This window comes from Pseudoliparis swirei, chromosome 7 (assembly GCF_029220125.1).
Source record: "Pseudoliparis swirei isolate HS2019 ecotype Mariana Trench chromosome 7, NWPU_hadal_v1, whole genome shotgun sequence".
In the NCBI taxonomy this organism is placed as follows: Eukaryota; Metazoa; Chordata; class Actinopteri; order Perciformes; family Liparidae; genus Pseudoliparis; species Pseudoliparis swirei.
Genome location: NC_079394.1, coordinates 13,933,961 through 13,951,572, shown reverse-complemented (window position 1 = coordinate 13,951,572; position 17,612 = coordinate 13,933,961). Strand labels below are relative to the sequence as shown.

The window sequence follows — 17,612 nt, the reverse complement described above, 5'->3', positions numbered from 1 at the left end:
ATCAAATACAAATCACAATCATATAAATAGAACTTCTGGAGGAATTTATTTACATTCATATGATTGAGCTTTGACATCCAGATTAAATTGTACTGCATTTGATTCAAGGAGAGAAACACAAAAAAAGATTTACGATATTTTTCTTAAGTGTTTTTTTATTCTCAAGAATAATATATAAATATTTCCACCAGTGACGATTTAACGAGTCTGTCGGACTTCAAACATCCGGTTAGTTGCTCCTGAGCTTCACAATCGGGTCCAGTTGAAACCAGCTGGTTCAGGTCCTGGTCTGAAGCTCCATCCTAACCCGTGACTAAAAAGCTCCTGACGAGTTTCTTTAATAACTTTTATTGAAACTAAATAAACTTAAAGACCTTCAATGAAACAAATAACTGAAAAGAAAACAGATTTCATAAAGAGAACAAACTATCAGCTCTCATATTTAAAATGAATTATATATATTTTTTAAACATTAATTTATTTTCCTCTATTTCTTCTTCTTCTTGCTCTTCTTCCCTCCTTCTCCCTGCTGAGAGCTGGTGTCTCCTCCTCCACTCTTCTGGGTCCTGGTCTTCAGTTTTGGGATCATCTCCGCTACATAGAACATCACCTCCTTACCTGAGGAACAAACAACATGAAGCATTGACTTCTATAAAACCAGAGGAGTCGCCCCCTGGTGGCCAGTAGAGAGCATACCTGCAAACTCATGAGGGGTGAAAAAGGTGACAACAGGGTGGGGGTCCTCTGCTCTGACTAAGTCAGTGCCCACAAACCCTTCTAAGAATATAATAGATGTTTGTATATTATATATATATATATACACACATACAAACATATATATATATGGCCGCCACACCTTGAAATATTCAGTCATATTTATTTTGCATGGGCCCAGGTGTGAATAGGAGCGAGGCCCATTCAGAGAAATCTCTACGGCCCACTTGAGCGACAATCACACAGGTAAACAAGTCCCACGTTACACTATTTTACAAATCAAGTAACTTCCTGAATTTGGTGCACTTGAACACTTTTTTAAATTTCTAAATTATTTTAGAAATTAATTCCTTTTGTTCCTCTGTTATCCAATAACCAATAATATATAATATAAAATAAACCTTCCCACCCACCCTGTCTGTGATTTCCCATCAGAGGCCCCCACCCCGGGAAGTGGCTGAATGAAGAAGAGGTGGGGGGGTTTCTGTGAGATTCACACACTGAATTCCTGCTGGAAATCACTTCTATATACAGACTCTGGTTCGGTGCTCCGTGACGTCACTAGCGACGTCACAGCACAGAACCAGAGTCCTTACATGTCATGTGACAATGTTTCCATGGTGACGGACAAGGTCACGGAGATCGAAGGCACCGACAAGAAGTGACTTCCACCAGGAAACCTGTTTAAACTTTATATGCATGTACATGTTGTGTATGTATTTATGTACTTATGTGTGTGCATACTACTGTTTATATCTGTCACGGGACACAACATGTAACTACATGGAGCCATCATAGCATTGATTATACACTATGAGGCCGTTAGTCTCTGACCAGATGATACACAGTTCATCAGGATGAGCAGCTGTAGAGTTACATAACTTTACAGACTTTCTGCCTTGGAGACAAAGAACTGAAACATTTCACTTCTGGAATCATCTTTCTTCTTTTTTTAAAGCTTAAGACTTTAAGTCTCAAAAGCTCCGTCACTTAACGCCACTCGCTGCGCAGCGCATTGCGTGCAGACAGCTTGACACGGAGCAGCGCGTGCGCTCTGATCGCGTGCTCTTTTAATAAAGTATTGATACTAAAAATATGCTAAATCACATCGTGTTTAACGTACGGGTACTTTGTTAGTATCACTACACCGTGCAGCGTGACAGCAGCAGATGTAGCGGACTAACATTCAAGCTAACCTGAACCCCCCAAACGATGTGGACATCTGAACGCTGATTGGCCGAGACGCGACACGTCCCATCAAAGATGTTTTATTGCGAAGAGCACCACATCGCATTTTCTCCGTGTCTCACTCCAATCTCATAAACGCCGGCCGGCCAGTTGAACCCCCCCCCCCTACCCCAAAACAAAAACTCTTCGGATCGCCACGATTCACTTAGATGACCTATTTTGATTTCAAAACGGTGAATTTCACCGAAAGGTGACAAGTTTGCAGCTATGAGAGAGAGCTGCAGTTTTAACATACAAAGCATAGACTTCTATACAACCAGAGGAGCCACCCCCTGGTGCTCAGGAGAGATAATGCAGCTTTAAAATATGAAGCGTAGACTTCTATAAAACCAGAGGAGTCACCCCCTGGTGGTTCGGAGAAAGAGAATGCAGCTTTAACACGTCTCATAGACTTCTATACAACCAGAGACTTACGGGAGGTGAACTTGTCCAGACAGAAGCTTCCGTCTTCCTGCTTCACCTGAACTCTGACTCGCCCTCTGAACTGGACGTCTCTGTTCCATTCTCTGGGGTGCATTTTGTTCTGGAAAACACATATTTGATACAATGTAATCCTTTTCACCAAGTGACGACTCCTCCTCCTCCTTCACTCACCTCCACGTAGACGTTCATCCCGGCGGCTGTCAGCACGTCTCTGATCTCAGCGCATGACGGGTTCTCCACTGCCTGCAGACACACAACGTCTCGATGTGACTACGACTCTACCGGCTTACAGTGAGCAGGGACGTTCGGTGCATCAAAATGAACGCACCTCATTTCAACCTTTCACAATAAAAGCCCTGGATGTAAACTAGTTTAAAGGAGGACAAATCGAAGTGTAAAAGATGGAGGAACCTTCTCTGATGGGATCCTCCGTCCTTCAGCCAGAGTTTTTTTACTGTTGATGTAGATCGGATAGAGGCAGATGAACCTGGAACACACACACACACACACACACCACAGCTATATGAATATGCATGAATAAATGTATTTTGGTGTGTAAATATATTTGTTAAACAGGAGGACAATATCACTGGGATGTGATCTCAAAATGGTTAAAAAAAAATCGATTTCATATTTTTTATGAATAGTAGTACATATAAACGCTGTACAATTTGATTTATTTTGGGCACTTTATGACAAATTAATCAATTAACTGTAAACAATACTAGCTATTACGACATAAAAACACTAGGCACACACACACACACACACACACACTTACTGTAAATATTGTGTTGTTTTTTATTTGTAAATAGTGTGTACTTGTTGCCCTTGCACATTCCTGCTGAGCATTGCCACTTTCATTTCACTGCACACCCTGTGTGTGTATGTGACAAATAAAACATCTTGAATCTTGAATCTTGAATCTAATCCTAGTAGATCATTTATTCTGAAAGAATCCATTGATAAACTCTTCATATAAATCACATTTATATCACGTAAAGTCAGATACATAAAAAAACAATAAAACGAAGCTGGGCTCAATATAGTGACGATAAAGGATCTTAACACGTCATGCTAAGAAAACCACCACAGAAGACCCCGTGTAAAACAACACGTTTGAACATAAACACGGTTTCTTTGTCAGGTTTTGTAAAACGGGTCTTTATATGTTTATATTACACATTAAATGTTAGTGGTAAACGGAATTAATTCAACTCAACAGTTAATCCTGTTTACGACAGTGAACCTCACTGACGTCTTTTCCCACAATCCCTCACTTACAAAACATAACCCCCCCAAAGTCTAGTTTTATTTGTAGTAAAAGCTCAAACCCAAATGTAATGCAGTAAGATTGAAGAGCGAACTTTGAGAAGCTATGAACAAGCGAGACATGTGTGCAGAAACAAGAGTTACACGTAAAATGTGAAAATCCGCGAAACGGGCCCGTCAACATGTTAGCCTTTGCCTAGCCTAGCTTAGTTTAGCGAGGCTAACAGGCGAGCTCGCGCCGGAACTCGCCTCTCTTTGTCGGCCGGGTTCTGGGTCAGATGAGCCATGTTCAGTCTGGTCGCATCTTAGCCGGATAAAACGACTAACGACACCGCCGTAAATCACACCGCCATACAGCTGCAGCACATGCGCAGAGAGTGGCTGTGTCATCATCTTCTTCTTTTAAATTGTTGGACTAAAAACTAACGTTTAAGGTTTACACCGCCACCTACTGCACCGGAGTGTAACATCAATAGTTCATGTCATATAAAGAATAGAATATACACCAAGGAAATTAGTTCTCTGCATCATCCTTAGTTATTAATGGTGAAAAGCAACTGGGGTTCAGTGTTGCTACACTTCGCTTGCACCTAATGGGAGAGCGGAGGTCGAACATCAACCTAGTTCATGTCATATAAACACAATGATATTGTGATTACTTCTAAATAATATAAATGTACTGAACTTCCATGGACTTCCATCAAGTCTCACTCTGACTGACGCTGTTTTTCTACCGTTTTTGTCATTATTCCGTGCTGTTTTACTGATTTAACTTTGCCATCATCCTCCGGTGCCCCACCACCTCCACAGTATCCAGAGGACACCCCAGCTTTATAATATATAATGTATATATGAGTTTATCATGATATATTCATGTTGTTTAAACCGCACATGTTAAAGGAGAGCACACCCCCATCTCCATAGACGGAGTTGCAGTAGAGAGGGTCAGCAGCTTCAAGTTCCTCGGCGTGCACATCTCCGAGGACCTCACATGGACCACGCACACCACTCACGTGGTGAAAAGGGCCCAACAACGCCTGTATTTCCTTAGGCGACTGAGGAAATTCAACATGGCCCCCCGCATCCTCAGAACATTCTACACCAGTACCATCGAGAGTGTTCTGACAGGTTGCATCACCGTCTGGTACGGGAACTGCACCGCCCTGGAGCGTAGGGCACTACAGAGGGTGGTGCGGTCGGCACAGTACATCGTTGGAGGTGAGCTTTCCTCCATCCTGGACATATACACCAAGCGGTGCGTGGCCAGGGCCAAACGGATGATGAAAGACAATAACCACCCCGGCCACAAACTGTTCACCCTTCTACCGTCAGGCAGGCGATACCGCAGTATCAAGTGCCGCACAAACAGACTGAGGGACAGCTTCTTCAGTCAGGCCATCAGGCTGCTGAACAAGGACTGAGACCCTCATTAACACTACACACCAGAACATATTCTGTGAATATCTATGGCCATGGTGTATATTTTATTACATTGTTTATATATATATATATTGTATATATATATTGTATGTATATACATATATATATATATAGTCTCAAAAAAGCGTATATTTTATTACATTGTTTTATATATATATATTGTCATGATGTATATTCTATTACACTGTTTTATATATATATTGTTAATACTTTCTTCTTTTTTGTGTGTGGATATTGTATAGTTTATTCTCATTCTTATTCTTTTTTTAGTCTGCTACTGCTGTCGGGTGTTTTGCACATAAGAATTTCACGAACCGATTATACTTGTATAAAAGGGGATGTGACAATAAAAACTTGAAACTTGAAACTTGAATTAATATTTGTCTCGATTAAGTGGGGGGAAAGCGAAGAAGAAGAAAAAAGAGACCTTATTGCGTCTTCTGGTCTGTATAAACGCTGTTCATTGGTTATTCGGTGTTAATCCCGCCTACTTTACTTGAATTCTCCCCCCAATGAGACGACCGAGTGTGCGCGTCACTATAGCGTCCTCTCTGATTGGCTGGAAACATTTTGGCGGCACCAGAAGCTGCTCGTTCAAAAACACGACAAGTCACTCTCGTTAGTGTCGCATCTTTACGCCCAACCCCGCGTCGTGTCTGTTGCTGGAGCCGCAGAGGAGCTCTCTCCGCCGGGATGGATATCCACCGCGGTCATGGCGACGTGGAGGAGATTTCAAAGAAACTGAACGAGTAAGAAAAGCTACACATTTGCGTCGGTTAGCCACATTTATGCTAACGGTTTATGTGTTCAAACACAATGTATATAATAATAATAATAATAATTCGGACTTCTATAGCGCTTTTCTAAATACCCAAAGACGCTTTACAGGGAACAAGAGACAAACAGAACAAACAAAAAGATAGCAGACAAGACGAACAAACAGGAACAGTAACGTAAAGAAAGGAAAACAAACGGGACGCTGTATGAGTCGTATCAGGGTAAGGGATTAGCAGGTGAAAGCAATTTGGAAGAGGTGTGTTTTGAGGGCTTGCTTAAATAAAGGTAGGGTGGGAGCCTGACGGATGTGGATGGGGAGAGCGTTCCAGAGGGGGGGTGCAGCTGCTGAGATGGCGCGGTCACCCCAGGTCCGACGCTTGGTCCTGATGATCTTCAGAGCGGTTGTGCCGGCGGACCTGAGGCAGCGGGTTGGAGCGTGGAGGGGGAGGAGGTCTGAAAGATATGGAGGGGCCATGTTGTTTAGGGCTTTGTAGGTGATGAGTAGTAGTTTGAAGTATATCCTGTACTTGACCGGGAGCCAGTGGAGGCGGTGTAGGACCGGGGTGATGTGTTCGTAGCGTCGGGTGGAGGTGAGCAGTCGGGCGGCAGAGTTCTGGACATATTGGAGTTTATTGATGATTTTGTTGGGGCAGCCGTAGAGGATGCTGTTGCAGTAATCAAGTCTGGATGTTATGAGGGCGTGGATGAGGATTACAGTGGTGGCAGGGGACAGGGAGGGCCGGAGTCGTACGATGTTCCTGAGATGAAAGAAGGCTGTTTTGGTGACGTGGTTGGCATGGGGGAGGAAAGAGAGGGTGGGGTCAAGGATGATGCCGAGGTTGCGTACCTTGGTGGAGGGGGTGACGATGGAGCCATCGATATTGAGAGAGATTGTCTGAGCGTGTGAGGGAGTTAGGGCCAATTATGAGTATTTCAGATTTGTTGCAGTTTGAGAAAGTTCTGTTGCATCCATGCTTTTATTTCGGTTAGACAGGTGGTGAGAGTGGTATGGGTGACTGAGGTGATTGTCTTGGATGATAGGTAGAGTTGGGTGTCGTCGGCGTAGCAGTGGTAGTTGAGACCATGTCGACGGATGATTTGTCCAAGGGGAAGGATGTAGATGATGAAGAGGAGGGGACCGAGCACGGACCCTTGAGGGACACCGTGAGAGACAGGGGAGGTGGAGGAGTTACAGTTGTTTATGGCAATGAATTGATGTCGATCTGAGAGATATGAGGTAAACCAGGAGAGGGCGGGGCCAATTATGCCAACGGAGTGATGGAGATGTGAGAGGAGGATGGAGTGGTTGATGGTGTCAAAGGTGGCACTGAGGTCTAGGACAATGAGGATGGTGAGGAAGCCAGAGTCAGCAGAGAGAAGTATGTCATTTGTGATTTTTAGTAGTGCGGTTTCAGTGCTGTGTTTGGAGCGGAAGCCGGATTGGAAGTGTTGGTAGAGATTATGGAGATTAAGGTGGGATTTTAATTGAGATGCAACATGTCTTTCAAGGATTTTGGAAAGGTAGGGGAGGTTGGAGATTGGATGGAAGTTGTTGGGGATGTCAGGGTCAAATCTAGGTTTTTTTAGCACGGGGGTGACAGCAGCGATCTTAAGTGTGGGGGGGGGGGGGGGTATAAAACCAGAGGAGAGTGAGGAGTTGATGATGTTTGTGATGAGAAGGGAGAGTGAGGGGAGGCAGGCCTATATCATCTTATAACGTGTGTGTATATATATATGTAACCGAGCATTATTGATTCTTGTATTTGGTGCACTTATCACATGTGAACAGAGTCGGGAGAACAGACGTGTCCTCAGCCCACGGCTTCACTCTCTTTATTTCCCCCCCAAACTCTCGTTACCTTTTATCTTAAAAGATACGGCAACCCCAAAGGGACATATCATCTGCAACACCAACACACTTGAAACAGTCTGTTACACACATATCTCTCTCTCTCTATATATATATATATATGCTTATACGTGTGTATTTTTACTGAAGTATTATTCTGAGAGAATAACATGTAGTATTTGTATATTGTAGTATTTTGTATATTGTAGTATTGATCACGGTCTAGTTTTCTTATCAGTAACGTACTTCCGGTTTGTTTGGTGTGATTCTAACCCCGAGCGTCTCTCCTCAGGTGTTTATCTGTGGATACAGACGAGCAGGTGGAAACCTACCGCAGGTACATCATAATACATTTATATGTTCAATATAACCGCCTTGTTCAAAGAGTACTTTGTATTTCACATTACTGACGCCTTAATATGTTCCATAAAACAAGTAATAATGACTCTAATAAACTTTCATAAATGAGGGAAAGTAGAACGAGATCTTCTCCGATATGACATTTGTAGGTTTTGTTTATACTTTGTTTACACCTTGTTGACACTTTGTTTACTCACATGTATATATACATATATATACATACATATATACACTACCGTTCAAAAGTTTGGGATCACTTAGAAATGTCCTTATTTTTCAAAGAAAAGCATTGTTTTTTTCAATGAAGATAACATTAAATCAATCAGAAATACACTCTATACATTGTTAATGTGGAAAATGACTATTCTAGGTGGAAACGTCTGATTTCTAATGAAATATCTCCATAGGTGTATAGAGGCCCATTTCCATCAACGATCACTCCAGTGTTCTAATGGTACATTGTGTTTGCTAATCGCCTTAGAAGACTAATGGATGATTAGAAAACCCTTGAAAACCCTTGTGCAATTATGTTAGCACAGCTGAAAACAGTTATGCTGGAGATATAAGCTATACAACTGGCCTTCCTTTGAGCTAGTTGATTATCTGGAGCATCACATTTGTGGGTTCGATAAGACTCAAAATGGCCAGAAAAAAAGAAGTTTCCTGTAAAACTCGCCAGTCTATTCTTGTTCTTAGAAATGAAAGCTATTCCATGCGAGAAATTGCAAAGAAACTGAAAATTTCCGACAGCGGTGTGTACTACTCCCTTCAGAGAACAGCACAAACGGGCTCTAACCAGAGCAGAAAGAGAAGTGGGAGGCCCCGGTGCACAACTCGGCAAGAAGACAAATACATTAGAGTCTCTAGTTTGAGAAATAGACGCCTCACAGGTCCTCAACTGGCAGCTTCTTTAAATGGTACCCGCAAAACGCCAGTGTCAACGTCGACAGTGAAGAGGCGACTCCGGGATGCTGGCCTTCTAGGCAGAGTGGCAAAGAAAAAGCCATATCTGAGACTGGCCAATAAAAAGAAGAGATTGGTATGGGCAAAAGAACACAGGCATTGGACAGAGGAAGATTGGAAAAAGGTGTTCTGGACAGATGAATCAAAGTTTGAGGTGTTTGGATCACACAGAAGAACATTTGTGAGACGCAGAACAGGTGAAAAGATGCTGGAAGAGTGCCTGACACCATCTGTCAAGCATGGTGGAGGTCATGTGATGGTCTGGGGCTGCTTTGGTGCTGGTAAAGTGGGAGATTTGTACCAGGTAAAAGGGATTTTAAATAAGGAAGGCTATCACTCCATTTTGCAACGCCATGCCAGCCCATACCCCGCTGCCGTTGAGATTGCAGTGAGACGCGGAGAAAAGTGTGAAGTGGTGCTCTTCGCAATAAAACATCTTTGATGAGACGTGTCGCGTCTCGGCCAATCAGCGTCAAGATGTCTTCAGCGTTTGGTGGTTTAGGTTAGCTTGAATGTCAGCCCGCTACATCTGCTGCTGTCACGCTGCACGGTGTATCGATGCTAACAAAGTACCCGTACGTTAAACACGATGTGATTTAGCATATTTTTATTATCGATACTTCATTAAGAGAGCGATCAGAGCGCACGCGCTGCTCCGTGTCGAGCTGTCTGCGCACACTGCGCTGCGCAGCGCTCACAGCGAGAGAAGTGGCGCAGCTTTAGAGACTTCGGCTTAAAAATAAAAAGATGCCAGAAGTGAAATGTTTCAGTCTGTAAAGTTGTGTAACTCTCCAGCTGCTCATCCTGATGAACTGTGTATCATCTGGTCAGAGACTAACGGCCTCATAGTGTATCATCAATGCTATGATGGAACCATGTAGTTTCATTCATATCTGGCTGTATTAATACTAATATTACTGTTATATGTTAAGTGTTGAAAAAGTTGGTAACAAGTGAACCATACAGATGTTTTATTTATTACTATTATAGATAAATATACCAGTCTCGTATTTATGGTACCATATTGTTTATATGGTGTATTGAATTCTGGTATCGGGTATCATGATATTTATGGCAGGTATGTAATATGTATAGAAGTTATAATATGAGTATCGTGACAAACAGGTAGAGACAGAACAGATTCAGGGAGAAGTCCATGAGGACTGTTCAGGCAAAAAAAAGGAAGTTGGTTCATGAATGACTTTAACCATATTATATATAATGACAATGTATATTTGTTATTACTATCATTATAGGGCTGAGTCAGAGCGGAGGACCTTTTGTTCTTAAACTGTTTATTATCATTATTTAGATTTGTGGTCAGAACAATAAAATGACTAGTTGTGGTTCTAAAAGCTTTGAGGCTTCAAACAACGTGGGTGTGGTGAAAAACAAAACAAAATCGCCTGCGCCCCCCCCCCCCCCCCCCCCCCCCATTGTCACCTTTTTCACCCCTCATGAGTTTGCAGGTATGTATATATATACATACATAAAACTTTAAACACTGTGATGGTTAACGATAGATTGGGGGCAGCACTGATCAGGATCAATAACGACCCGTTCACCTCCGTTGCTAACACAAAAGCTTTAATGTTTTGTCTCATGAGTAAATAAGTTATCGATAGTATAACTTGGTGCTTTTACCAAAGTGTTATGTCACATATGTTACAGTTAAATAGTTGAAAGGTAAAGGTTGTATTTAGTGTCTAACTGGTCAGAATGAACCATCAAATATAAAATGTCTCATTTCCATCCCACTGACGTCCCGTTTCTTCCCTCCAGATTAATTCAAGAAGGTAAAGACGTCGGCCGACAAGGAGACATGAAGGCGGCGCTGAAGTTCTTCAAACTGGCGTTCGACATCCGGCAGAGCAACAAACTGGAGAGCCGAATCCAGAAGATCGAGGCCCACCTGGCCGAGGAAGACGAGGAGGACGACGACTTCGTGGACGTGAACGGCAGCGGCCTGATGCTCTTCAAAGACCTGTACGACAAGCTGTACGCCTACCAGCGGGAGGGCGTGGCCTTCCTGTTCGGCCTCCACGGGCGCAAAGGAGGCATCCTGGCCGACGACATGGGCCTCGGCAAAACCATCCAGGTGATCTCCTTCCTGTCCGGCATGTACGACGCCGAGCTGGCCAAGCACACGCTGCTGGTCATGCCCACCTCGCTCATCATCAACTGGACCAAGGAGTTCGCCAAGTGGACCCCCGGCATGCGGGTCAAGGACTTCCACGGTACCGTCAAAGAGCGGTCCAGGAACCTGGAGAAGGTCCAGCGGAGGAGCGGCGTGTTGCTGACCACGTACACCATGATCATGAATAACTGGCAGCAGCTGTCGTCGTTCAGAGGCAGCGAGTTCACGTGGGACTACGTGATCCTGGACGAGGCACACAAGATCAAGAACACCTCCACCAAGACGGCTAAAAGTACCTACGCCATACCGGCCAAGAACCGGGTGCTGCTCACGGGGACGCCGGTCCAGAACAACTTGAAGGAGATGTGGGCGCTGTTTGACTTTGCGTGCCACGGAGCCCTCCTGGGAACCGCGAAGACCTTCAAGACCGAGTACGAGAACCCCATCACCCGGGCCCGGGAGAAGGACGCCACCCCGGGGGAAATGGCTCTCGGGTTCCGGATGTCGGAGAACCTCATGGCCACGATCAAGCCGTACTTCCTCCGCAGAACCAAGGCGGAAGTGCAGAAAAACAACAAGAACGTCTCCCAACAGGAAGACGGCCGAGCCCCGAGAGACTCGGGCGCTGTGATGCCGACGCTGAAGAGGAAAAACGACCTGATCGTCTGGACCTACCTGAGCGCCGTGCAGGAGGACATCTACCGGCAGTTCATCTCTCTGGACCACATCAAGGAGCTGCTCATGACCACCAGGTCGCCGTTGGCCGAGCTCAACATCATGAAGAAGCTGTGCGACCACCCGCGGCTGTTCTCCGCCGCCGCCATTGCCAAGCTGGGCTTAGACTCTGGGCGGGCCGGGGACGAGCAGAACGACGTCGGGAGCATCGCCGACGTCCCGGACGACACCTTGGTGGCCGAGTCCGGGAAGCTGGTCTTCCTGTTCGCTCTGCTGGAGCGGCTCCGAGACGAAGGCCACCGCACGCTGGTGTTCGCCCACTACCGGAAGGTGCTGGACATCATCCAGCGCATCCTGGGGAACCGCGGCTTCAAGGTGATGCGGCTGGACGGGACCGTCACGCAGCTGGCGGAGCGCGAGCGGCTCATCACGCGCTTCCAAACGGACAGCAGCTACTCCGTCTTCCTGCTCACCACCCAGGTGGGCGGCGTCGGCATCACCTTGACGGCGGCCGACCGCGTTGTGATCTACGACCCCAGCTGGAACCCGGCCACGGACGCCCAGGCGGTGGACCGGGCGTACCGGATCGGCCAGACCGACAACGTGGTCATCTACCGGCTGATCACCTGCGGCACGGTGGAGGAGAAGATCTACCGGCGGCAGGTGTTCAAGGACTCCCTCATCCGGCAGAACACCGGCGAAAAGAAGAACCCGTTCCGCTACTTCAGCAAGCAGGAGCTGAAGGAGCTCTTCATCCTGGAGGACACCAGGTCATCATCAACGCAGCTGCAGCTGCAGGCGCTGCACGCCAGCCACCGGCGGTCCGACCCCGAGCTGGACGAGCACATCGCCGTCCTGCACTCCATGGAGATGTTCGGCATCTCGGACCACGACCTCATGTTCTCCCTCGAAGACGAGAACCAGAACGAGGAGCCGGAGGACCAGGAGGCGCACCACTACATCGAGGGCCGGGTCCAGAAGGCCCAGGAGCTGATGAAGGCCGAGTCGGAGCTGCAGATGCAGCTGAAGGAGAGCATGGCGTCCGGCACGGAGGCCGCCTGGCTCCGACAGCCAGACGACAACAACCGGGAGCAGAAGAAGAAACCTCCCAGGGGAAGTCTTTCCTTCCCACAGCACGACGTCCACAGGTCACCGGTGGTGGTGGTGGACTTGGACCAAACCGGGTCTGACGACGTGGATCCAGTTATTGATCTCACTGCAGCCCAGAGCACGTCAGAAGATCAGGACAAGGTTCTGGACGGGAGACGAGACGAGCGGAGCGTCACAGAGGAGGAGGACGCCCCCCCGGTGGTGATCGAAGACTCTTCGGCGGATGTCTCCGTTCAGGACCTGACAGACCGCGGCGACGTCACGGCGAGCGAGGGCGACTCCGCCGCGCTGCTGAACACGAGGCTCTCGGTCTTGAAGCTCGACTTGGACGCGTCGCCGAGAATCGAGTCCTTCGAGGGAAACTTCAACCTGCAGCTGGAGGAGAGCGACATGGAGGAGCAGCCGGATGATGAAGAGGAGGAGGAGGAGAAGCGGAAGCTGGAGGAGCAACCGGACGATGAAGAGGAGCAGAGTAAGCTGGAGGAACAGCAGGACGATGAAGAGGAGGAGGAGAGGAAGCTGTTGGCTCAGCTGCAGATGGACGGGAGCTTCGACGTCTATAAATCTCTTTCTGAGAGTCGACACCAACGAGAACTTAGCCAGAGCCACGCCTCCGAAACCAACCAATCCATGGACGACTCCATCGTGGCCACCAAGAGGAAGAGAACAGCTGTGATTGATGATGATGATGAGGGTGATGATGTTGATGGGGGTCAACTCGACAACTCCTTACAGGTTATTGGAGCCTCCACGCCGAAATCTGGCTCCGCCCCTCTGCGGTCAAGAAAGAGCGTTGGGGGAAACACCTCGGTCGCCTCACGCCGCTCCTTCATCATGTCCATGATTGAAGACATCGACCCCCGACCGGAGGAGGAGCAGGAGGAAGAAGAAGAGGAGGAGGAGAGGAGGTTTCAGGGAGGCACTCTGACGAAGAGGAAATCATTGGTTCTACTCGTGATGAGCTTCAGCTGGAGGAGACGGTGGGAGAGACATTAGAGGAGGAGGAGGAGTCTGGACAGGAAGTGAGCAGCAACATGGAGGAGTCTGGACAGGAAGTGAGCAGCAACATGGAGGAGTCTGGACAGGAAGTGAGCAGCAACACGGAGGAGTCTGAACAGGAAGTGAGCAGCAACACGGAGGAGTCTGGACAGGAAGTGAGCAGCAACATGGAGGAGTCCAGCACGCCGGAGCTCGCCTCCGACGAGAAGATGGATCAGTACACCGCTGACGCCGGAGTAAAGAGGACGACAACGGTGGGGGAGGAGGAGGAGAGTTTCCTCTCGCTGGTCAGAAGAGGGAAGGAGATGAAGAGCGAGGGGAAGCTGGACGAGGCGCTGGGCTTGTTCCTGAGAGCCATCGACATGAACCCTGGCGAGCCCGAGGTCCAGCTCATGACCATCCAGCTGTACCGGCAGCAAAGACGGTAACGGACTCTCTATGTTCATAAACACCTGTATTTATTACGTCATCGCCGTGGGGGACGTCTACCTGGACTAACTACTTTACGCTAATAAATTTCACAGTAAAATGTTTTTCCAAAATCTGCATTTCATTTGATGTTTTCAAAACCATTTTAAATGGATCAATGATTAAGTAACGATGTGGATTTTTTAAAGTACTTTTGTACCTTCCTGCAAACATTTTTACTTAAATTGGTGTTTTTCTACTTTTGGAAGCAAAAGTTGTTCTAAATGTTTTTTTGCTCAATAAAATGTTGATTTTAAAATAGGATTTTTTGGCAAACTTTTTCTTGTACCTTAAGTTTAAATATGTTTTTAATTACTCCCTGTGGATATAAAAAGTTCACCTGTTGACTGCCAGGTGACAAAGATAACATGTTTTATTTAAAGGTGGAAGAAGTTTATTTACTTATTAATGTGACGATAACGTGAAGCATCACGAAGTAAATAATAACTTATAGTGCACGTTATGAGATGTAACTCCTTCTACAACACTTGTGTCAAACTCGCGGCCCGCCACGGCATGAAGTAAATATGATGCCTTTTCTTTTAAAAAAGGCGGGGGAATCCTGTGCTTTTATTTTGACGGTCTTTCTTTCTGCAGCGGAGTGCGGTCTGTTCACTCTCCTCCATGCTGCGTTCACGCCAGAGGAGAGGCGAACTCTTGTTGCTTTCCTAAATGTACTCGCGTGAGTTCACTCGCCGAACTGTTTGTGATCGTTCTCTTCACTCGCGCTAGAAGCGCCGGAGAGGGGGCGTGGCTTATCGTGGCATATAACAGTTCGTTACCACCGTCCGTCCACGGAAGAAATAATCACTCTTTGTACTGTTGAGGAAGTCCCACAAACGTCGGATCATCAAGCCCTCGAGTCTGGGTTCATAATATTAATAATAAATATTATATTATCCGTAGCCGCACACAGCTTCTCCCAGAAAAACTCCTAAACAACCCTTCACTGGAAAAAAATAGGGAAGAAACCTTCAGGAGAGCAACAGAGGAGGATCCCTCTCCAGGATGGACAGATGCAATAGATGTAATGTGTACAGAAGGACAGATTTAGAGTTAAAACACATTCAATGAATTATAACACCTCCAAGATCCATCAGGCAGATGGAGGTAGATAGGAGTGGGCGGAGTCACAACAGGGCAAGGTGTGTGTGTGTGTGTAACCACATTGACTATTAACAAATATCCCCAGTTCTCCCATTATGTATTCCTCCATCAGGTCTATGTGTCAGTGGTCACTAAGTTTAAAGTGAATGCTGCTTCATGTTGTTCAGTATTTAATATAGTCAGAAGAAAAGTTAATGTTGAATATGTGAATCTTTTTTAATTACCCTTGTTTAATTTATTTAGAGTTTGTGTATGAAAGCTGTTCCTCAAGACTCTGACTTGTAGAGCAGCTTTATGTGTCATAGGTTCAGTGAGTGAGCCATGAATTACATCTTTTGAGGCTTTTTTAAAACTACTCACCAGACTTTTTACCTTCGCATTGAAAATGCGGACGGTAATGTTTTGATCGCCGTGTATTTGTATGCGTGCGTGCGTGTTATTCGCATAAGTCCAAAAGTATTAAACCGAATCGCATGACATTTGGTGGGATGATTGGTTATTATCCGGGGACCATTTGATTAGAATTTGGGATCGATCTGGTCAAGGTCATGAAAAGGTCAAAATCGTCTTTGAATTGCATGAAATTTGGTGGGATGATTGGTTATTATCCGGGGACCATTTGATGAGATTTTGGGATCGATAGGGTCAAGGCCAAGGTCATGAAAAGGTCAAAATCTTATTTTTACCATAGCGCGGTCAATTTTTATCCAATTGGCATGCAACTAATGCCAAAATGTTCATAATTCAATGCCCAATCTTGTGATATGCGAAGGTATGCGCTCTACCGAGTGTCCGTTCTAGTTTATTTCATGTTTTTGCATGAAAGCACCGTTTAGCCTTTTTTTAAAGTCTGAAGTTACTGAAAAGTTATTTATATTGTATTACCTTGTGTCCTTAAGATTCACTTGTTGGTTTATAATTGACTGTCAAATGGGAATATTATTTAATAGATGGTTGTGCATACTGTGATATTCTGAACTCTCAGGTTCAAACTGCACCATCTTTTCATTAAATACATTTGAGAAGTTAAAAATGTTCCTCGATTTAGGTCTCAGCTTGTCATTCAGGAGTGATAGTGCGTCCCACAGCCCCAGACCAGTGGAGAACCACAGCCCCAGATCAGTGGAGAACCACCTGTCTCAACTGTGACAAAGCTTTTAACAAAGTTTATGTAATGATGTTTGTTTGATCTTTGATAAAGTAGTGTGGGTTAGAATAAATATAATTAAATTAAATGGATTTATTTTATAATATTGAATACATTTGCATATATATTTATACATATAAGTACACTTAAATAAACAATAAACAAATGCAAAGACAGTTATTTTACACTATATTCTGGAGTAGTTAGAATTATACCGATGTGATTGGTTCATTCTGGACGCAGTCACGACCCCTGTAGCCACGCCCCCTGTGCACTCTGACGCAACCAGCTCAGTACGTTTTTATTAGTGTTTTAATGTAATTATTCACGTTAGTTCAGACATGATTTATTCATAAAACTGACATTTTTGCAGGTGTACTTTTTTATCTCCACCATATTTCTAAATTGATCGATATTCCTGCAAATATCTTGTTTTTGGTTTATAAAATATCAGAAAATAATCCTGTAAAGGTTTCCCAAAATAAATGAGTGAACTTCAGCAGTTGGACATGAATCTTATAATTGTTATGAATCTTATTATAAGTGTTATGAATCTTGTGCACCGCTGCTGTGACTTTTGAAATTTCCCCACTGGGACGAATAAAGGTATATCATATATCATATCTTATGATAAGAGTTATGAATCGTATGTTTTCTGAATCTTATGATAAGAGTTATGAATCTTATAAGTGTTTCTGAATCTTATAAGTGTTATGAATCTTAAGTGTTTTAAGTCTTTAAAAGTGATAAAATCCTCACTTTGAATATTTATAATAATAAATCTTGATCAGTAGAAAAGAAAAAAGTGAAAACAATATATATTTTGAATAGCTGCTTATTGTAAATGTAATTTATATAAATATTTTTTAGCATTTTAAATGATGAAAGAGACGATATGTTACTGACAGTATTATCAATAACCA

The 17,612-nt window shown here is 44.9% G+C and overlaps 2 protein-coding genes across 2 annotated transcripts; one reads left to right on the top strand and one right to left on the bottom strand.

Annotated features, from left to right (window-relative positions):
- Positions 1-23: 23 nt before the first annotated feature.
- On the bottom strand, positions 24-4,015 carry srp19 (signal recognition particle 19). The gene is made up of 5 exons (XM_056418789.1): positions 3,907-4,015; positions 2,797-2,872; positions 2,557-2,628; positions 2,377-2,485; positions 24-618 (listed from the first exon to the last, which is right to left on the bottom strand). Exons 1-5 carry the CDS (start codon positions 3,942-3,944, stop codon positions 488-490), a joined length of 426 nt encoding a protein of 141 aa, XP_056274764.1. The 5' UTR covers positions 3,945-4,015; the 3' UTR covers positions 24-487.
- Positions 4,016-5,732: 1,717 nt separating this feature from the next.
- On the top strand, positions 5,733-17,317 carry ercc6l (excision repair cross-complementation group 6-like). The gene is given in 4 exon segments (XM_056419885.1): positions 5,733-5,846; positions 8,016-8,060; positions 10,829-13,868; positions 13,871-17,317. Coding segments are annotated over 4 exon segments (3,666 nt in total). The 5' UTR covers positions 5,733-5,790; the 3' UTR covers positions 14,396-17,317.
- The last annotated feature ends 295 nt before the right edge of the window (positions 17,318-17,612 follow it).